This window comes from Coregonus lavaretus, assembly GCF_964263955.1.
Source record: "Coregonus lavaretus genome assembly, chromosome: 19".
Classification (NCBI taxonomy): Eukaryota; Metazoa; Chordata; class Actinopteri; order Salmoniformes; family Salmonidae; genus Coregonus; species Coregonus lavaretus.
Window position 1 is genome coordinate 8,781,393 of NC_140006.1, and position 21,572 is coordinate 8,802,964.

General features: G+C 43.7%; 3 protein-coding genes across 6 annotated transcripts; 2 read left to right on the forward strand and 1 right to left on the reverse strand.

Moving 5' to 3' along the window:
- Window positions 1–2,287: 2,287 nt before the first annotated feature.
- LOC311147189 (secretogranin-2b-like) lies at window positions 2,288–4,069 on the forward strand (the record flags this gene model as incomplete). Its single annotated transcript, XM_084183826.1, has 1 exon — window positions 2,288–4,069. The coding sequence occupies one exon, from the start codon at window positions 2,288–2,290 to the stop codon at window positions 4,067–4,069; it is 1,782 nt and encodes a 593-aa protein (XP_084039952.1).
- Window positions 4,070–4,920: 851 nt separating this feature from the next.
- On the reverse strand, window positions 4,921–12,949 carry LOC311146151 (AP-1 complex subunit sigma-3-like). 4 transcript variants are annotated; one of them, XM_084182635.1, is made up of 6 exons: window positions 12,798–12,944; window positions 10,430–10,917; window positions 9,630–9,808; window positions 8,993–9,101; window positions 7,024–7,161; window positions 4,921–5,551 (listed from the first exon to the last, which is right to left on the reverse strand). In XM_084182635.1, exons 3-6 carry the CDS (start codon window positions 9,806–9,808, stop codon window positions 5,516–5,518), a joined length of 462 nt encoding a protein of 153 aa, XP_084038761.1. In that variant the 5' UTR covers window positions 10,430–10,917; window positions 12,798–12,944; the 3' UTR covers window positions 4,921–5,515. The 4 variants fall into 4 exon arrangements, with proteins under 4 accessions (XP_084038761.1, XP_084038760.1, XP_084038759.1 ...); XM_084182633.1 differs by lacking the exon at window positions 4,921–5,551 and adding an exon at window positions 5,750–5,809 and having other exon boundaries at window positions 12,798–12,949; XM_084182634.1 differs by lacking the exon at window positions 10,430–10,917.
- A 562-nt stretch (window positions 12,950–13,511) lies between these two features.
- Window positions 13,512–21,204, forward strand: LOC311146150 (dehydrogenase/reductase SDR family member 12-like; the record flags this gene model as incomplete). Its single annotated transcript, XM_084182631.1, has 10 exons — window positions 13,512–13,567; window positions 14,180–14,313; window positions 14,499–14,581; window positions 17,254–17,349; window positions 17,504–17,585; window positions 17,682–17,747; window positions 17,943–18,091; window positions 19,946–20,036; window positions 20,690–20,827; window positions 21,053–21,204. The coding sequence occupies 10 exons, from the start codon at window positions 13,512–13,514 to the stop codon at window positions 21,202–21,204; spliced, it is 1,047 nt and encodes a 348-aa protein (XP_084038757.1).
- Between the last annotated feature and the right edge of the window lie 368 nt (window positions 21,205–21,572).

A 21,572-nucleotide genomic window follows, 5' to 3' on the forward strand; every position in this document is an offset into this window, starting at 1 on the left:
GTAGATTTATCAGTGGTGACAGTGTTTCAGCTGGGAGGAGGTGCTCTTATTCTCCATGGACTTTACAGTGTCCCAAAACTTTTTGGAGTTAGTGCTACAGAGTGCAAATTTCTGTTTGAAAAAGCTAGCCTTTGCTTTCCTAACTGATTGTGTATATTGGTTCCTGACTTCCCTGAAAAGTTGCATATCGCGGGGGCTGTTCGATGCTAATGCAGTACGCCACAGGATGTTTTTGTGCTGGTCAAGGGCAGTCAAGTCTGGGGTGAAACAGGGGCTATATCTGTTCTTAGTTCTGAATTTTTGAATGGGGCATGGTTATTTAAGATGGAAAGGAAAGCGCTTTTAAAGAACAACCAGGCATCCTCTACTGACGGAATGAGATCAATATCCATCCAGGATACCCGGGCCAGGTCAATTAGAAAGGCTTGCTCGCTGAAGTGTTTTAGGGAGCATTTGACAGTGATGAGGGGTGGTCGTTTGACCGCGGCCCCATTACGGACGCAGGCAATGAGGCAGTGATCGCTGAGATCCTGGTTGAAGACAGCGGAGGTGTATTTAGAGGGTAAATTAGTCAGGATGATATCTATGAGGGTGCCCATGTTTACGGATTTAGGGTTGTAACTGGTAGGTTCTTTGATAATTTGTGTGAGATTGAGGGCATCTAGTTTAGATTGTAGGATGGCCGGGGTGTTAAGCATATCCAGGTATTTTCTGTATACCATGGAGCTAAGTTTCTTGTTACAAATGTTTTTTGTTTTTAGGGGTGCGACTGCATCTAGGATATTACGCAAGGTTAAATTTAGATCCTCAGTTAGGTCGTTAACTGATTTTTGTACTCTGACGTCCTTGAGTAGGTGGACGGAGTCTGGAAGGGCCTCTAGGAATCTTTGGGTTGTCCGAGAATTTATAGCACGGCTTTTGATGGTCCTTGGTTTGGGTCTGAGCAGATTATTTGTTGCGATTGCAAACGTAATAAGATGGTGGTCCAATAGTCCAGGGTTATGAGGAAAAACATTTAGATCCACAATATTTATTCCACAGGACAAAACTAGATCCAGGGTATGACTGTGGCAATGAGTAGGTCCGGAGACATGTTGGACAAAACCCACTGAGTCGATGATGGCTCCGAAAGCCTTTTGGAGTGGGTCTGTGGACTTTTCCATGTGAATATTAAAGTCACCAAAAATTAGAATATTATCTGCCATGACTGCAAGGTCCGATAGGAATTCAGGGAATTTAGTGAGGAACTCTGTATACGGCCCAGGAGGCCTGTAAACAGTAGCTATAAAAAGTGATTGAGTAGGCTGCAGAGATTTCATGACTAGAAGCTCAAAAGACAAAAACGCAGTCATTTTTGGGGGGGTAAATTGACATTTGCTATCGTAAATGTTAGCAACACCTCCGCCTTTGCGGGATGCGTGGGGGATATGGTCACTAGTGTAACCAGGAGGAGAGGCCTCATTTAACACAGTAAATTCATCAGGCTTAAGCCATGTTTCAGTCAGGCCAATCACATCAAGATTATGATCAGTGATTAGTTCATTGACCATAGCTGCCTTGGAAATGAGGGATCTAACATTAAGTAGCCCTATTTTGAGATGTGAGATATCACGATCTCTTTCAATAATGACAGGAATGGAGGAGGTCTTTATTCCAGTGAGATTGCTAAGGCGAACACTGCCATGTTTAGTTTTGCTCAACCTAGATCGAGGCACAGACACGGTCTCAATGGGGATAGCTGAGCTGACTACACTGACTGTGCTAGTGGCAGACTCCACTAAGCTGGCAGGCTGGCTAACAGCCTGCTGCCTGGCCTGCACCCTATCTCATTGTAGAGCTAGAGGAGTTAGAGCCCTGAATACTTTCTGAATGCACTGTAGAGTTGAAATGTATTCAATTTTGAATTTGCATCCCAATATTACACTTTATTTACATCACAGAAGACTGAAATATGAATAACATTCCACCCATGAGGCCACTAGCTAGGTCATTTGAATGCAGGAAAGGGCTACAGAATCAATGTGCATAATTTATTAAAATTATAATTGAATAGGTAAAGAGGTCTGCTTAGATAACCTATGCAGAAAAATATTTTTAAAAATTATGGGCATAATGATTATGGCTGGATTGCAGGAAAAAGCTGTTTCAGGTGTTTGAAAAATGCTAAATTCTCCATCTTCAAATACTTTGTGCCCCCTCTAAAAGAATGGGTGCCTGACACCCCTGTGTTCAGGCATATCATTTTATTGAACTCATCACTTTGTCTCTCTCAACAGGCTATAATAAGATGCTGTCACTCTCCAAGCTATCCACAGGAAAAGCTGTTGTTCTCGCCTGCCTCCTCCATGCGTGCTCCGTGCAGGGCGCGTCCCTCCCCCGCCACCACAGGCTCAGAGGTGGGGAGGCAGAAGAACGGCAACCCGCTGTCTACCCACCCAGCTCCGACATGATCAAAGCCCTGGAGTACATCGAGAGCCTGAAGCAGCGGACAGACGGGGGCCGAGAGCGAGAGAAGCCAACAAGAGACTATGATGAGGTCCAGAAGTTCCGCATCCTCCTCCAGCTTGCCTCTCTCCAGGGCGAAGGCACACCCGAAAGGCAGTCCTCCCCACCGGCCCAGAGGCAGCAGGACATCCCGGCTGAGCAGCTGGTGAGAGCCTTGCTCAGGACCCTCCAGGAGCAGCCCGCTAGTCCCCCAAGACCCGCCCTTGTGGTGCCGGGGAACGACCGCCGCGCACACAAGCACCCCTCAGCCAACACAGGCAGCCCCGTGAACGCGCCTGCCTACGGTGGCTTTCCGAGGCCGCACAAGAAGTACCCGCTGATGTTCGAGGACGAGGAAAATAGAGACAGCGCCAAGCGCGCCACAGAGGAACTGAATGAAAAATACACCCCTCAGAGCCTCACCAACCTGCGATCCATCTTCCAAGAGCAGGGGAAACTATCCACCTCCAACAGCCAGAAGCGCGGAATCTTTGACGATGTTGACGATTTATTCAGTCTGAGGAACCTGGCCTATGAGGACGTGGCGGGTGGGGAGGAGTGGATTCCCGTAGAGGAGAATGTCGAGACTGAGGACGTGGTGAACAGGAGACACGAGGAGTTTGACAGGGCTCTGCAGAACTATGACGAGGAGGAGGAAGAGGAGGGCGACGGAATGCAGATGCAGCGCAGGGCCAGCCAGAATAAAGAGGACCCAGAGGAAGATACTAAACTAGTAGATTATTACCTGTTGAAGATCCTGGGGATGAGCAAACATGAGACAGCCAAGAGGCAAGCTGGAGAGCAAATAAAGAGAGTGATCCGCCACCCCCTGGTGGACCCCCAGGCCCTGAACGAGCTGTTAGAGATCTCCCTCAAACTCCACATCCCCCCGGAGGACCTTATCGATATGCTGATCACCGAGGAAATCAGAAAACTAGACCATCACCCACAAGCCTCCCCCCGCTACAGGACCAGCAGTAAACCGAAGATCAGATACTACAGCCGGAGACTGCCAGTCAAAAATGCTCCTGAAGACATGGACGAGGAAAACTTCCTGAATATCATCGAAATGGAAACCATCAGCAATGACTATCCTGTGAGTCGGCGGCCACTCAAGAGTGCTTCTGCCCCGCCCAGGGTTTTAGCACCACTCGCACCGGCGAGAATTTTAGCACCAGCACCGCCTCCTGCGGTTGCTCCAAAAGTCCCAGCCTCATCTGGCCGAAGGGAAAACATATTTATGTCGGAGCTCAACAAGATGCCTTTTAAGAGAGAATCTGACAACGATGATGAGGCGGAGGAAGATGAGATGATTACATTTCTGGCAGCCAAAATATTAACTAAGTACCCCAGCACGATCAGCAAACGCGACACCCAATCTCAGGCTATGGGACAGTTTCCTTACGAGCTATACGAACAAGCCATGAAAGATTACTTTGACCAAGCAGACAGTGAGAAAGCAGGCACAATGACAAAGAGAGATTCAGAGGGTAATGAGGAGGTGGTGGAGCCCATGGAGACACAGGTGAAAGATGAGGTTCCACAGGAGACCGAAGCTCCAGAGACCAAGAACGAGGAGGAATAGGAGCATCACAGAAAACCGGTTGCTGGAATGTAGGCTACGCTGTGAAGACATTCTCTACTGAAATATGAATATTAAATAAGTAATGTTTATACTATCAATAACCATTCTGCTGGACATACTCTAGTTTACATAAAATGTGTATATACAGTACAGGAAATAATATATATATAACATATCAGTGTGCTGGGCTGGAGGCAGTGTGTGTGTCGTGTATACATCTGGGTTTGTGAGTTCCCAATCTTGTAACATTGTGAAAATGTACTTCCCTGATCTGGCTAGAGATTATGACCGTCACCATCCTGCCTTCCAACCCTCGAACGCTGCAAGCTCTGTAAGTGTTGGACTCTCTCGGTTGTTGTGGTATATATGCTAATTTATAAACCATTTTGTATGTGTTCAATAATGTGTGACGAGTTGGAGATGAATAAAGCATTAGCGGTGTTATTTTCTTCTTGCTGCGTTCTGTTGTCTTATTATAAAACACTGATCACTAGACCTACATTGATAGACAGTGATGATTATATATGCCTTCTGAATGAAGCTTGATTCCACAAGCGCTAGTTGTTTTCTTCTCTTCTCTCTTGAGCAAGCATGGACCTGAATAATGTTGAGGCAGAATCAACACAAATTCAAGGTAAGATTAGAGAAAGTAAAGAGTCAGTGGTTGCCTATAAATGAAAAATATACAGATAAATGTGCTTGTTTTATCAAAGCTTATCGTGCGCTTAAAAGTGAACTAGTTTGAAAATCTAACTTCAGGACCATGGACAGCTCCTGCAGATAAAACCTCAAAACAATGATGAACATTAAATAGTCTAGCCTACAACAGAAATACAAATCACCAGAAGCTTCTGTATCAAAATACATATTTTAATTCCAAAGTCTTCAACATTCAAGATCAATAATTAGTTATAAAAAAAACAAACAGTGACATTCACCCACATAAATACTCATTCCTTTTCCAAAAAGGCTAGTCCCAACCAAGATTATACAAAACAAGGCTAGTCTACAAGATACATTTAAAACACAACTTCAAATACATATTATAAAGAGGCACTTTTTCAATTTCGATATATCTTACATACACATGTCATTTAAGAAATAAAGTATTGATTCAAAAGCACTTCTTGGTGATATATTATGATTGTCATAACCACAGTTATCAGTAACTTCTTCAATGATCCAGGGGGATAGGTGATCGTATCAATATACAATAATAACAGCTAAAGTAATGTCTCTTCCTTATCTTTCCAGTGTGATAGAGAACGCAGTATTTAGAACACTCAATCCAGGATAAAACATCATGCCTGCCTCAGCAGACAGATTCAGTCATAGAAATCTAGAACTCATCATTCCATGGATTCTGTACAGTAGGAAGACTTCCAGTTCAGGAATGGTCCTGTATTCCAAATTCCTCCTTCTGTGTGTAGATCCCTTTTTCCAGTGTTAGAATGCAGGCTTGCTCATGTATTCCTCCATGGTCTGGAGAGGAGAGATGCACAGAGGGACGAATGAATTGTGTGATCTCCATATCAACAAGCCTTGTTTTAATGTCATGAATATTCACAGCCACACCTACATAACATCTTTGTATGCATCTCACATCCGTTAAGACATAAGCATAGAACGTTTACACAAGGTACTATGCTACTAATACAATCACAATCATTAGCGTCTAACCTTTGTCCAAATTCAAGGCCATCCAAGCTCCAGATCATAATCACTGTTGTCAATCTCAGCCTAAAGCAATGATGATGAGGGTGATGAAGATTAAAATGCAACAGTTCAGATAGCATGCAATAGGGATTAGGATCAAAATGTTAGTTGTATTTCCTAAGCAAGATCGTGAAACTGTGGTCCTCTGCAGCTCAGCTGGTAGAGCACGGCGCTTGTAATGCCAGGGTAGTGGGTTCGATCCCCGGGACCACCCATACACAAAATTGTATGCACGCATGACTGTAAATCGCTTTGGATAAAAGCGTCTGCTAAATGGCATATTATTATTATTATTATTATTATAATAATAAACTAGGGATGGGCGCGAGTACTTGATTCAAGGTTTGTATTTGTTTGCTAATAGTCAAATAAAAGTACTCAACATTTACAATGCAACTATTTAGCAGGTGGAATTTATAAGCACTGACAAAATGTCAAATTCAAAGATGAACTTATTGTTTGTGGACTATGTCAAGTGTAGTAAAATTATGTTACATTTCCTTTTCAGTTGTATCAGAACAACCAGTAATTGGAACGACCAATAGCATACCGCAAACGTTTTTACCTTCAGCCCCATTTCACGCTAACATGCAGAGTACACATACCTACAGCAACGAGAGAGCGAGAATAATCTAAATTGGTTCGGTCTCTCACGAGAGACAGACAGACAGAGACAGAGAGACAGACAGAGAGACAGAGAGAAAGACAGAGAGATACAGACAGAGAAAGAGGATAATAGGACCATAAGTAATTCCACCAGTTAATATGGGTCATGTAGGGAAGCCTATTAGCTATGAGACAGAAGAGAGCTCATCAGGAGTCAGTCAGCAGCACTGCACATTCAACCCATGAGACATTTACACCATTTCAACAGTCCACTTTTACCAGGTTTTTACTAAGGAATTATAGGGTAAAATGGGTACTTTTCAGTAAAGAATTCATTAAAATTGGTAAATACTTGTTACTAAATGGTGCAATAAATCCTAAATAAACATTAGGTTAATTATTAGCTAATTATTATGTAATTATAATAATTGTACCAGGCAAATCATATGTAAAAACCAGGTAAATATCAGACCGTAAGATAAAGTGTTTACGATGTTGCTTCTAGACACTGATCTAAGGTTAGTTTTTGCAATTCTTCCCCAAATAGTCTCAGTTAACATTGGAAGCGGAAATACTGATCCTAGATCAGTGTGAACAGGCAACATCTACCCTGAGCGTGGTATCTCGCTCACCTCCTGTAGCATGTCTGAGGCCTCGATGGAGCGGGACACGACCTGTTTGGACGTCTCCTGTACCTCTCCCCCCAACAGAAACTCATCCAGGATGAAGCAAGCCTTTTCAAAGTTAAAGATGATGTCCAGTTCACATACCTTGGGAGAGGAAGAGAAAATGACCCAAGGTTCAAGAAGTAGAGTCCAGTCTAGCACAAATCAGTTTATGGTGTTAAACAATATACAGTGCCTTCGGAAAGTATTCAGACCCCTTGACTTTTTCCACATTTTGTTACATTACAGCCTTATTCTAAAATGGATTAAATAAATAAAAAATCCTCAGCAATCTACACAATTTCCCATAACGACAAAGCGAAAACAGGTTTTTAGACATTTTTGCAAATGTATCTTTTTTATTTACATAAGTATTCAGACCCTTTGCTATGAGACCCGAAATTGAGCTCAGGTGCATCCTGTTTCCATTGATCATCCTTGAGATGTTTCTACAACTTGATTGGAGTCCACCTGTGGTAAATTCTATTGATTGGACATGATTTGGAAAGGCACACACCTCTCTATATAAAGGTCCCATTGTTGGGTATCAAAACATTTCTGCAGCATTGAAGGTCCCCAAGAACACAGTGGCCTCCATCATTCTTAAATGGAAGAAGTTTGGAACCACCAAGACTCTTCCTAGAGCTGGCCGCCCGGCCAAACTGAGCAATCGGGGGAGAAGGGCCTTGGTCAGGGAGGTGACCAAGAACCCGATGGTCACTCTGACAGAGCTCTAGAGTTCCTCTGTGGAGATGGGAGAACCTTCCAGAAGGACAACCATCTCTGTAGCACCCCACCAATCAGGCCTTTATGGTAGAGTGGCCAGACGGAAGCCACTCCTCAGTAAAACGCACATGACAGCCCGCTTGGAGTTTGCCAAAAGGCACCTAAAGACTCTCAGACCATGAGAAACAAGATTCTCTGGTCTGATGAAACCAAGATTGAACTCTTTGGCCTGAATGCCAAGTGTCACGTCTGAAGGAAACCTGGCACCATCCCTACGGTGAAGCATGGTGGTGGCAGCATCATGCTGTGGGGGTGTTTTTCAGCGGCAGGTACTGGGAGACTAGTCAGGATCGAGGCAAAGATGAGTACAGAGCAAAGCAAAGTACAGAGAGATCCTTAATGAAAATCTGCTCCAGAGCGCTCAGGACCTCAGACTGGGGCGAAGGTTTACCTTCCAACAGGACAACAACCCTATGCACACAGACAAGACAATGCAGGAGTGTCTTCAGAACAAGTCTCTGAATGTCCTTGAGTGGCTCAGCCAGAGCCCAGACTTGAACCCGATCTAACAGCTCTGGAGAGACCTGGAAATAGCTTGCAGCAACGCTCACCATCCAACCTGACAGAGCTTGAGAGGATCTGCAGAGAAGAATGGAAGAAACCCCCCAAATACAGGTGTGCCAAGCTTTTAGCGTCATACCGTGGTCCTCTGTAGCTCAGCTGGTAGAGCACAGCGCTTGTAACGCCAAGGTAGTGGGTTCGATCCCTGGGACCACCCATACACAAAAATGTATGCACGCATGACTAAGTCGCTTTGGATAAAAGCGTCTGCTAAATGGCATATTTATTATTTATTTATACCCAAGAAGACATGATGCTGTAATCGCTGCCAAAGGTGCTTCAACAAAGTACTGAGTAAAGGGTCTGAATACTTATGTAAATGTGATTTCAGTTTTTTATTTGTAATAAATGAGCAAACATTTCTAAAAACCTGTCTTTGCATTGTCATTATTGGCTATTGTGTGTAGATTGATGAGGAAGAAAACAATTTAAATCCATTTTAGAATAAGGCTGTAACGTAACAAAACGTGGAAAAAGTCAAGGGGTCTGAATACTTTCCGAAGGCAATGTATACTATGCGGGCAGTGCAGTTTGTTGAAAAAGATAAATAGAGGGGGAGAGAGAGATCAGCTGTGTGAGAGACACATACGTTGCCGAAGTACTTGTCCAGCAGCTCCACATAGCGATGCAGCACCTCCAGGGCTAGCAGCTCATTCTCCTCAGCATCCAGACCACAGCAGAAATACAGACTGGCATACCTAGCATACAGACAGACAGACAGACAGACAGACAGACAGACAGACAGACAGACAGAGAGACAGAGAGACAGAGAGACAGAGAGACAGAGAGACAGAGAGACAGAGAGACAGAGAGACAGACAGAGAGAGAGGAATAACAGGGTAATACAGCAGTACAGTAAGAGTTCAGATTATTGAATATGAAGAAGAGGAAGCGACTTTAGACTTTTGAGAAGCAACCTTAGATGAATAGCAAGCAGTGTGCTCTCCTCTCCTCTTCCCTTCCCTCATTCCCTCATGTTATAATCTCCACCCGGCACAGCCAGAAGAGGACTGGCCACCCCTCATAGCCTGGTTCCTCTCTAGGTTTCTTCCTAGGTTTTGCCTTTCTAGGGAGTTTTTCCTAGCCACCGTGCTTCTACACCTGCATTACTAGCTGTTTGGGGTTTTAGGCTGGGTTTCTGTACAGCACTTCGAGATATTAGCTGATGTAAGAAGGGCTATATAAAATAAAAATTGATTGATTGATTGATTCCCTTCCCTTCTCACCTCTTGTAGACGATCTTCAGGTCTTTCCAGTGCAGGAAGTTGCAGGAGCGTGGTTTCCGTGCCAACACCATAGTGGTCATGTCCCTGACGATCTTCTTCTTCTCTCGCTCCGGGATGGGCGTGAACCACTTCGGGAGGCGGAGCTTGCCCTGGCGACTGAAGAGCAGCAGGAAATGCATCTACAGGACAAGACGCACCAGAAGATTAGTAATATAATAATAATGTAATTTAGCAGACGCTTTTATCCAAAGTGATGTACAGTCATGCGTGCATACATTTTACGTATGGGTGGCCCAGGGAATCGAACCCACAATCCTGGCATTGCAAGCGCCATGATCTACCAACTGAGCCATACAGGACCACAGTAAGAACACAGAGAGGAGAGAGAAATATAGGCCAGGAAGGATGCTGGGTTCCAATATTTTGAGAATGCATCCTTCCTTCAAGTAAACACTGACTTAACATGGTCAGATAGTTAGGCGAAAGTAAGGATTACACGATTCAGCAATAACAGCAATGCTGTCATGTCAGATCAGTGGTTATCAATGAGTAGGGCCAGACTGAATCTGTGTTTATTCCAAAGAATATGTACAGTGCTGTGAAAAAGTATTTGCCCCCTTTCTAATTTTCTCTACTTTTGCATATTTGTGATACTGAATGTTATCAGATCTTCAACCAAAACCTAGTATTAGATAAAGGGAACATAAGTGGACAAATAACACAACAATTACATATTTATTTCATAAACAAAGTTATGCAACACCCAATTCCCCTGTGTGAAAAAGTAATTGCGCCCTTACACTCAATAACTGGTTGTGCCACCTTTAGCTGCAATGACTCCAACCAAATGCTTCCTGTAGTTGTTGATCAGTCTCTCACGTCGCTGTGGAGGAATGTTGGCCCATTCTTCCATGCAGAACTGCTTTAACTCAGTGACGTGTGGGTTTTCAAGCACGAACTGCTCGTTTCAAGTCCTGACACAACATCTCAAATTGGGATTAGGTCTGGACTTTAACTAGGCCATTCCAAAACTTCCAATTTGTTGCTTTTTAGCAATTTTCATGTAGACTTGATTGTGTGTTTTGGATCATTGTCTTGCTGCATGACCCAGCTGCGCTTCAGCTTCAGCTCACAGACGGATGGTCTGATATTCTCCTGTAGAATTCTCTGACACAGAGCAGAATTCATGGTTCCTTCTATTAAGGCAAGTCGTCCAGGTCCTGAGGCAGCAAAGCATCCCCAAACCATCACACCACCACCACGCTTGACCTTTGGTATGATGATCTTACTGTGGAATGCAGAGTTTGGTTGAAAGGGAATTAGTGAAGTATCTTTGCTAGAAACACTTACAGAGTGTGCTACATCATCTTCTTCTGATCATCTCTAATGTAGGCTGGATGAATCAGCTAGTTAGCTAGGATATTCTGTCAAAACAAGCTAAATGACAAACAGTCAAACTGCAGTTTCCCCTCTTCCCTGTCCCTGACCGTGAGACAACACATGCTAGCAATCCAAAGTAACCTACTACTGGCGGTATTCATTTCAAACTCACTGCTCGGTGCCGGTGGACAGCTCGTGCATGAGACGAAGACGAGTGCAGCAACGCACTGCCGCATTCGCGGTGGCAAAAGGACAGGGGGAGGGGACTTTTTCCAAGATTCACGAGTTTGCGAAATTATCTAGTTTGATTGGCAATGTGTTGCATTTAAAGTTACAAGAAAGAAAAGAGACCAAAAAGAAAATAAGATCAGTAAAAACAAAAACGCCACCAATCAAATGTATAGGAGGGCAGAAGGGCAGGTGCCACTGCACCCCTAGGGCTCGATCTGTTTGAGGCAGTCCAGTAAAAACGTAAATGGACTTCCCTAGCACTAACCTAACAGGACAAAGGGAAGTAAAATTGAGATAAGGCAGAAAGGGAAAGAGGGGGTGGGATAATAGGTAAGTCAACCTGAGATGAGAGAGAGAGAGGGAGGGAGGGGGGGGGGGGGGGGGGGATGTAGGTAAGCAGATAGATACCCAACCTCTTTTGTTTAGTGCTACAGTTTTGTTTCCAAGAGAGTTGAGGAGATGTATTCATACTGTTTAGAGAGTGTGTTTCCTTGCTTTGTTCAGCTATGACGTGATATTCGTTTTAGGATCTGAGCGACTAGGGCAAAAGGCTCTCTGGTTTCATTTTCCTGCAATTATTGACTTCAGGGCCACAGTTGACTGGAATATCTGGGCAATGTGTATTGTTGTCAACTGTTGAAGTGAGACACCCGGCAGCGCCAGCAAAGCCATTAGGGCCATTTGATCCATTCTTTGGTTTGACAAGAACATAGAGTATGTACAGACTACAAAATACAGTTCAAGTTAATTTAACAGAATACATTTGTTTTTTTTCAACCTTGCACTGCAGATGTGTATTGTTGTCAATGAAAGGCAAAAGAAAGCATTCATATTTCAGGGACTTTTGAGGGATTATTTGGTCTGACAAGGAAGGACAGACAGTGTAGGTACATAAATAATATAGATCCAGAAGTTTACTCAGAAAAGCAAGGTATTCTATAATGAAAACTCTATACCTGTCCAAAAAAATATTTAGAGATACTGTATATTCAAAGATAATGAAAGGACACGGCAGATACTTTGTGAAGAGTCCCAAATAAGCTACAACGCCTAAGGTGCTGGTAGCCTGTATAGGCAAATAAACCTGACCCAGGTTTCAACTGTCACCAGGGCTGCAGAGTCACCAGCCAAGCGTTAAGTTTTGAAACCTGTTCGGCAGGGAGACCAGTTCGAGGAAATAAAAAACACACCTAACATTTAGATATAAACTATGCAATTATGTCATAGGTCATCATTATTAAGGCCTCCTGTAGCTCAGTTGGTAGAGCATGACGCTTGTAACGCCAGGGTTGTGGGTTCGATTCCCACGGGGGGCCAGTATAAAACATTTATGCACTCGCTCTGGATAAGATTACTAAAATGTAAATGTAAGATCATTATAGTGTATAGAGGGCAAACGATTACTGACAAATACCAATCCGGTATACAGTTTAAACTGACTCAGACATTTTAAACAATCACCTTGTCGTAGCGACAGGTGCAGTCCAGTGACCGTCGGAATAGTCTGACTCAACACTAAGTTAGAACGACGGATCATGCACCTGAAAACGAACTCACCATTTTGAGGATAGTTTGAGTCCAATTCCAGTCGTCAATGATAAATAAAAGTTAGTAAAATAATTTCACCCTTGCACAGCGTGTCAGACAACTTGAAGAGCGCATAGCTGTCGTCGTTCCACCCTTGACGCTGTCTCCGACCTCCGAAAAGAAAATGGAAAAACGATTCTCTCCTGACCATTCCCTGCAGGAATAGCCCTGTGTAGGCTACGTCACCGATTCTCGGCCTCTGGATTGGTTGTCAGCATTACACCTGTTCAGGAGTTGTACAGTACCTTTGATAATATCTGAGGTGATACTGTACTAGACTAGACCTATAGCCTACGGATGCAAAATGTGCTAAATTAAAAGTGTTAAAATTACATTACCAGTATGGCTACTGAGGTTATTATGCAGTTTAGCTTTTTTGTTTTAGCACTGATAAACTGATCATGTGCAGAGCAGACTTAGGCCTATATGTTTTACATTTGTATATAACATATATTTTTTTAAAGTAGCCAAAAGAATCAACGAATGATTGTGTCACCTGACAAAGTGTTTTATAGGCTAGTGCAGTTGTTCTCAGAAAAGACTAGAGAGGGCAACACTAAACTGTCAAATGAACTAGTAGGCACACGTGACGTTTGTCTGTCACAGTCCATGCTACAGTGGGCTTGGCAAACTGGCCACAACTCAACAGGCTTTGGAGAAGAGAGCACTTGATCATGAAAAGAAATGTCTTTCTATCGCAATATCGTCTGGTTTCTCAAAGGAATTCACGAATACACAAGGTCAGTTAATTGGAAAATGGTGACATAAATCTGTTGTATTTTGTTTTTTAGGGATATGAGAAAGTAGTTGTTTTTTGAAGGTAGGCATTTTCTTTGTGGGTAGATGAGAAGGTAGTTGGGGGAGAAACTGTTTGCAAAGTGTAAACAAGTACCCATGTCTCAGAGTATTCTATGTTGCTCCTCGTTTATAATAATGATGAAATCTTTTTCTATTTGATGATCATTTGCAAGGATATTACTCCTACTGTTACAGTAGGCTATATGCAAATTTAGATCACTGTATGGCACTACCAGCCACACACACACACACACACACACACACACAACCCCTCTTTTCACTCACATTACAATAGTCCCATTGACAGATGAAGTGTCTTTTGAGGTTGCCTTCTCCTTTAGTCACCCCAACAGCTGACTCGTTTTATAAGAGCTGAGAGAAGAATCCTGACTTCAAACTCTAGGCTGAATGTATTTCAGTGAAATTTGCTCTTTGGGTTTTCATGTCATTGCAAAGAAAAGGTATGTCTACTTCAACATTCAATGTGATGGGATTGTTGCATTAGACAGATTGGTTCATGAATTGATTGATTGGTGTGTTGTGTTTCCCAACAGGAGTGGCTATGAGCAAGCAGCTAAACACTTTGTGGCCAAGGAGCTGGATGTGGCTGTGGTAGGAAGGTCCTTCATGATAACTGGGGCTAACAGTGGCATAGGGAAAGCCACCGCCATGGCTATAGCTAAGAAAGGTACGAAACCAGAGATTGGTCAGGAAGGCAGTTCCACCACCCTTGCACTGTGTAACGCTGTCATGCAGAAGTATCATGATTATTGAATGCACCAATTTGTAAGTCGCTCTGGATAAGAGCGTCTTCTAAATGACTTAAATGTAAAATGATTCTGTTTTACCAAAATCCCCTATTTTGTTTGCAAGGTGGTACAGTCCACATGGTATGCAGGAACAAGGAGAGAGCTGAGAAGGCCAAAGAAGATATTGTCAGGGAGACGGGGAACACAGTAAGCCTGATAAGAGTGTGTGTGTTTTGTGTGTGTATATGCATCAGTGGCATATCCAGAACATTTAAAAAGGGGTGGCCAAGGTGGGGCACAGACCCAGTATTTTATATAAGGGTATTAGCATTCACTTGAAAGTGCCATCCAGAGTACGAATTATACCGTGATTTTCGTGGGGTCTCTTTTTTAACGGGATGTGTGCATACACTTGGATAAAAATGTGTATGGGCCTTATAGTAAAGACATGTAATTTAACTGTAAAAATGTATTAGCTTTTAATGTGTCATGAATACAACCAGTCATGATGTTTTCATCTGATTGTCAAACAAATCACTTGAAAAAGTAGGTTAAGTAGGTTACCTGAGCATGTTTGTCTACTCCAAAATAAGTCCAAACAGTGCACTGTGCACCCGCCATTTGAATGGAATCTATTACAAACACCATAAGTGTAATGACATTCAGCCTACAAAGTGGTGTGTATTCATGGGTGCCAAAGGAAGCCAGGCTTACCCAAAAACTTTAACAATAAAAAAAGAAACCAACTTATAAAATTATTTCTCATTCGTGTCTATCCATGTTTCATAATTGTCCTTCAATTCGCAAGAGGCTGAATCTATTTCACCAGAAAAAGCATCCAAGCAAGGCAAACAGCACTCCTCTGTCTTAGTATCTGTAGCCCATGTATCTGATGCTGTCTGGCCAAAAAGAATATGACATGTCATACTATTTTCTGCCAGACAGCATCAGATACATGGGCTACACATACAAAGACAGAGGGGCGCTGTTTTGTTCGCTCGGATGCTTTCTCCGATGAGATTGAGTCTCGCTGTCGGTGCGCATCTTGGTCAAAATTATTAATATATTCAGAGACAACCTATCAGATCTCAGTATTTCTGGTGGGGCCAATCAGATTTCAGGTGGGGCCGTGGCCACCCCCTGGACACGCCACTGGTGTGCATGTACAGTGGGGGAAAAAAGTATTTAGTCAGCCACCAATTGTGCAAGTTCTCCCACTTAAAAAGATGAGAGGCCTGTAATTTTCATCATAGGTACACGTCAACTATGACAGACAAAATGAGAGAAAAAAATCCAGAAAATCACATTGTAGGATTTTTAATGAATTTATTTGCAAATTATGGTGGAAAATAAGTATTTGGTCAATAACAAAAGTTTCTCAATACTTTGTTATATACCCTTTGTTGGCAATGACACAGGTCAAACATTTTCTGTAAGTCTTCACAAGGTTTTCACACACTGTTTCTGGTATTTTGGCCCATTCCTCCATGCAGATCTCCTCTAGAGCAGTGATATTTTGGGGCTGTCGCTGGGCAACACAGACTTTCAACTCCCTCCAAAGATTTTCTATGGGGTTGAGATCTGGAGACTGGCTAGGCCACTCCAGGACGTTGAAATGCTTCTTACGAAGCCACTCCTTCGTTGCCCGGGCGGTGTGTTTGGGATCATTGTCATGCTGAAAGACCCAGCCACGTTTCATCCTCAATGGCCTTGCTGATGGAAGGAGGTTTTCACTCAAAATCTCACGATACATGGCCCCATTCATTCTTTCCTTTACACGGATCAGTCGTCCTGGTCCCTTTGCAGAAAAACAGCCCCAAAGCATGATGTTTCCACCCCCATACTTCACAGTAGGTATGGTGTTCTTTGGATGCAACTCAGCATTCTTTGTCCTCCAAACACGACGAGTTGAGTTTTTACCAAAAAGTAATATTTTGGTTTCATCTGACCATATGACATTCTCCCAATCCTCTTCTGGATCATCCAAATGCACTCTAGCAAACTTCAGACGGGCCTGGACATGTACTGGCTTAAGCAGGGGGACACGTCTGGCACTGCAGGATTTGAGTCCCTGGCGGCGTAGTGTGTTACTGATGGTAGGCTTTGTTACTTTGGTCCCAGCTCTCTGCAGGTCATTCACTAGGTCCCCCCGTGTGGTTCTGGGATTTTTGCTCACCGTTCTTGTGATCATTTTGAACCCACGGGGTGAGATCTTGCGTGGAGCCCCAGATCGAAGGGAGAATATCAGTGGTCTTGTATGTCTTCCATTTCCTAATTATTGCTCCCACAGTTGATTTCTTCAAACCAAGCTGCTTACCTATTGCAGATTCAGTCTTCCCAGCCTGGTGCAGGTCTACAATTTTGTTTCTGGTGTCCTTTGACAGCTCTTTGGTCTTGGCCATAGTGGAGTTTGGAGTGTGACTGTTTGAGGTTGTGGACAGGTGTCTTTTATACTGATAACAAGTTCAAACAGGTGCCATTAATACAGGTAACGAGTGGAGGACAGAGGAGCCTCTTAAAGAAGAAGTTACAGGTCCGTGAGAGCCAGAAATCTTGCTTGTTTGTAGGTGACCAAATACTTATTTTCCACCATAATTTGCAAATAAATTCATAAAAAATCCTACAATGTGATTTTCTGGATTTTTTTCTCTCAATTTGTCTGTCATAGTTGATGTGTACCTATGATGAAAATTACAGGCCTCTCTCATCTTTTTAAGTGGGAGAACTTGCACAATTGGTGGCTGACTAAATACTTTTTTCCCCCACTGTATGTGTGCATGCGCATGTGTGTTTGTGTCAAACTCGTCTGTATACAGTATAAAGAACAACATCTGCCATACTGCGTTTATTGTATTACTTTAAATTACTTTTCACTCCAGGAAGTATACGTTCACCATCTGGATATGTCCGAGACATATAAGGTGTGGGAGTTTGCTGAATCCTTTAAGATGCAATACCCCACCCTCAATGTGTTGGTAGGCACCACACACTTTTTCTCTCCCTCTTCCACTTTTTATAGCTTTTTGCTAAACTCCATTATGGAGCATTGAGTGTGTTGAGAATGGAGTGAATATTAATTGAGTATGGAGTTATTATTGAGTGGGTTATGCTGTTTCTGTGTTGGTTCAGATTAATAATGCTGGGTGTATGGTGAACAAGAGAGAGGTGAGCGATGATGGTCTGGAGAAGAACTTCGCCACCAACACACTGGGTAAGACTTTCACTGTCTATACAGAATGATCAATTAGTTGTATAGGTATAATTCTCTATTCTTCTCCTCTCCTCTCGTCTCCTCCCTTCCATTCAGGAGTGTATCTTCTCACCCAGAGCCTCATTCCACTACTTCAGAAGAGCAGGGATCCGAGGGTGGTGGGTATATGTACACACGGATGGATAGATACTTTCATTCACTTTCTCTCCATCCATCTCTCTCACACACACACTTGCTCAGTACACACAACAAACAAACCAATGGTCTGGATATTGCGTGGGGCTATGCCATGGGAGTCAATATTGGCCAATATCCTGCAACATTGTCTCTTTCATCCATTCTGGCATAGCCATCTAGTGACTACCACCCTCTCACCCCATTCCCACCCCCTGTCCACCCAGATAACAGTAACATCAGGGGGCATGCTGGTCCAGAAGCTCCAACATGATGACCTACAGTCTGCAAAAGGTCCCTTTAACGGCACCATGGTCTACGCCCAGAATAAGGTAGGAGCGGAGAACAGGGTTCCAATGATGGTAGGGCACAGGAGGTTGGTGGGACCTTAATTGGGGAGGACAGACTCGTGGTAATGGCTGGAGCGGAATTAGTGGTATGGTATAAAATACATCAAACATATGGTTTCCATGTCTTTGATGCCATTCCATTTGTGCCGTTTCAGCCATTATTATGAGCTGTCCTCCCCTCAGCAGCCTCCACTGTGGTAGGCACACCTTGGCTGGGGGCAGTGGCGGCTCCTGAAAAAATTCTCAGGGGGGGCAATTTTTCTGATGATTTAGGTGACCTACACACATTTAAAAAAAGATATGTCCAGCAACAACATGAAGACAGGGGCAGCATAAGTCAATACCAGAAGCATTTATTGACTGATCTCAAAAGTGTTGGCTTACAAAAGCAAAATAAGTTATCACAGTAAAAATAATCAAGGGTGTTCTTTCACATTCCTCAACACTGCATAAACAATATGCATTTCCATAAAACACCTCATCTAATTGTGCCACAAAGTTGACAAGTCCAAGAAAAATACCAGGGTTGGTGGAGCCCTCAGTTTCATCTTTGCCTCGCAAAGCTAACTCAAACACTCCGCAAAACTTCACACACTGGATTAGCCGGCTGAGGATGTGGCGGTTCTTGCTAACCTCATCGTTGTGGCGGCGGACAGCTAGCCTGTATCCCTCATCCAGTTGAGTGGCAATGTTCACTCTCCCCAAAGCAGACAATCTCAAACAGCTATCCATGTGGGTCTTTGACAGCTCATGTTTCTTAATCTTTTCTGAAAGATGGTGCATGTCCGTTACACCAGTCGCTGTCCAAGCGGTGCTGTCTGCCGTGCCGCCTTCAGGGTGAAAGAGTAAGCAGGGGTAGCAGAAGACTGCATTAGCTACATCGCAGCCTGCTAGCCAGGTTTTTCGTTTTTCGTTTTTGGAAAATCCTCGGGTGTAGGACTTTCACCCTTTAGTAGAAACCTGTTGAATTATTAAATTTGGTCTGGGAGGTCCTAATTGTTTCGTTGCCAATTTATCTTGATTTGTTCGCCGACAAAAAGGAACTTATTTCAAAGAGACAATCGAGTTGCACTGAACGCTAGCCATCTTGACAGTAGTACGTGAATTGATTGACGCTGCTACCCGCTCTTTTCTTAGTTACGTTCATGGTTATGTTACGTATGACGAAAGCGCGTAAGTGCAAGCCCTCCCGGAACCCATAGAGATTGTATTGAAAGCTCTGATATTTGAAAAAAAAAGATTTTACATGAGAGTCTATGAGAGACTTCTGGGGCGATTTTCAACCTGACTGAAATCGCCCCAAAAGGGGCGGGGCCATTTGAAGCACGACTTTAGCCTGATTGGACATTTAGTGGCAGATCAGACGTCTAGATTAGAACACTGATAACTACTGTTGCCGTGATATAATTGATTAGAAAAAAAATCCCTTCCTTTTCCCGTTTGGCAGTGCGTCGCCCATATCGCCCTAATGAACACACCGCCCCTGCCTGGGGGTGCATGGCTGTGTAATGTTAGTGGCTACAGTCGATTTTTGTACAGCACACATTAAGACTGTCTTCATCCCATACGAATCTCAATGCTGCTTAACATTGTATTACATGGATGAGATGTTAGATACCTGTGTGATATGATCCAGTTAGTGAGTGTCAGTGTGTTGCTCTACCAACTGTTTGGCTCAGTAAGGAAAGCATGGCTCTTGCAACGCCAGGATTGTGGATTAGATTCCCGGGGCCACCCATATGAAAAATGTACGCATGCTTGACTGTAAATCGCTTTGGATAAAAGGGCCTGCTAAACAGCACATTATATACTGTATTATATTGTTGTCCCCTGTAGAGACAGCAGGTGGTGCTGACAGAACAATGGGCCAAACACCACCCAGCCATCCACTTCTCCGTCATGCACCCTGGATGGGCCGACACACCAGGTACCATGGGGAGGCCGGGGGATAGATACAGACAGACCAGGTACCATGGGGAGGCCAGGGGATAGATACAGACAGACCAGGTACCATGGGGAGGCCAGGGGATAGATACAGACAGACCAGGTACCATGGGGAGGCCAGGGGATAGATACAGACAGACCAGGTACCATGGGGAGGCCAGGGGATAGATACAGACAGACCAGGTACCATGGGAAAGATACAGACAGACCAGGTACCATGGGGAGACAGGGGATAGATACAGACAGACCAGGTACCATGGGGAGGCCAGGGGACAGATACAGACAGACCAGGTACCATGGGGAGACAGGGGATGGATACAGACAGACCAGGTACCATGGGGAGACAGGGGATAGATACAGACAGACCAGGTACCATGGGGAGACAGGGGATAGATACAGACAGACAAGGTACCATGGGGAGACAGGGGCTAGATACAGATAGAAATCACACACAAAATAATGTATACAAACACATTGAATCATGTACTGTATAGTATATTAGGGTAGAAACTGATTGAAGATACTTTTATACAGATTGCAAATATATTGTTGATTGGAAATATAACAAAATATAACAGATTGTCTGATTGTTACACAGTTATTTGGTGCAGTCAGCTGACATCTCTCTCCCCTCAGCGGTTTCTACATCGATGCCCCAGTTCCACCAGATGATGGGCGAAAGGTTGCGTAGTGCAGAGCAGGGAGCTGACACTGTGGTGTGGCTGTCACTGTCTCGCACTGCTGGCAAAAGACGCAGCGGAAAGTTCTTCCAAGGTGGGCACCAGTGTGTCGGTGTGTTTGAGTACCAGTGGGGAGGGGATCCCCTAAAATGTTTAAATGAATTGCATTTACACGTTTACTTCATTTAAATCAACAACTAGGGCTGAGCAGAAAACGCCAATGTATTCCCTGCAGCAGTCAGTGCACATTGTAACACTTACTGAAGGCCAATAGATTACTGCCAACACTATGTAATGGGCTGGGTGTGATTTTTCTCAGATCGGCGGGCGGTCCCGGCCCATCTGCCCCTGGCCTGGACCCACAGTTCCCCTGAGGAGGTCCGGTCCTTCATGACCCAGCTGGATATCTTGGCCCAGGCCGCAAAGCAGCCTCGCACTGACACACAACCCAGTTTTGACCCAACTTATTGAAAGGTCTTGTAACCCACCAGCACCATAACACAGAGTATATTTCCAGTCTCAAGCTGCGACCCCAATGTAACCAAACAACCACTTTGATAAACTCTTTCTTACCTAGATAACCAATTCTAATACTAGCTGAATTGATTCAGCTCTTAGGAATCCTAACTTCCACTTAAGTCACATTTTCACTTCAGTCATGCATTGATATTAATGGACATCGCCCCTTAGTACTTTTCACTATTTATTGTTCAGAAAGTTTAAAGCTTCAGTACGTGACCACAGACCTTGAGGTGGTCGGTAGCTCATTCTGACGCTACAATTTGAACGTTTCAATTTCATTTGAGTATTCATGGTTTCTCATTTGACTCTTAAGTATC

Coding starts and splice junctions, on each gene's coding strand:
- LOC311146151 (XM_084182632.1), bottom strand. Junction 9,102..9,629: donor CTGAAGATCGTCTACAAGAG/GTGAGAAGGGAA, acceptor TCTGTATGCTAG/GTATGCCAGTCTGTATTTCT. Junction 7,162..8,992: donor TGGACAAGTACTTCGGCAAC/GTATGTGTCTCT, acceptor TCCTCTCCCAAG/GTATGTGAACTGGACATCAT.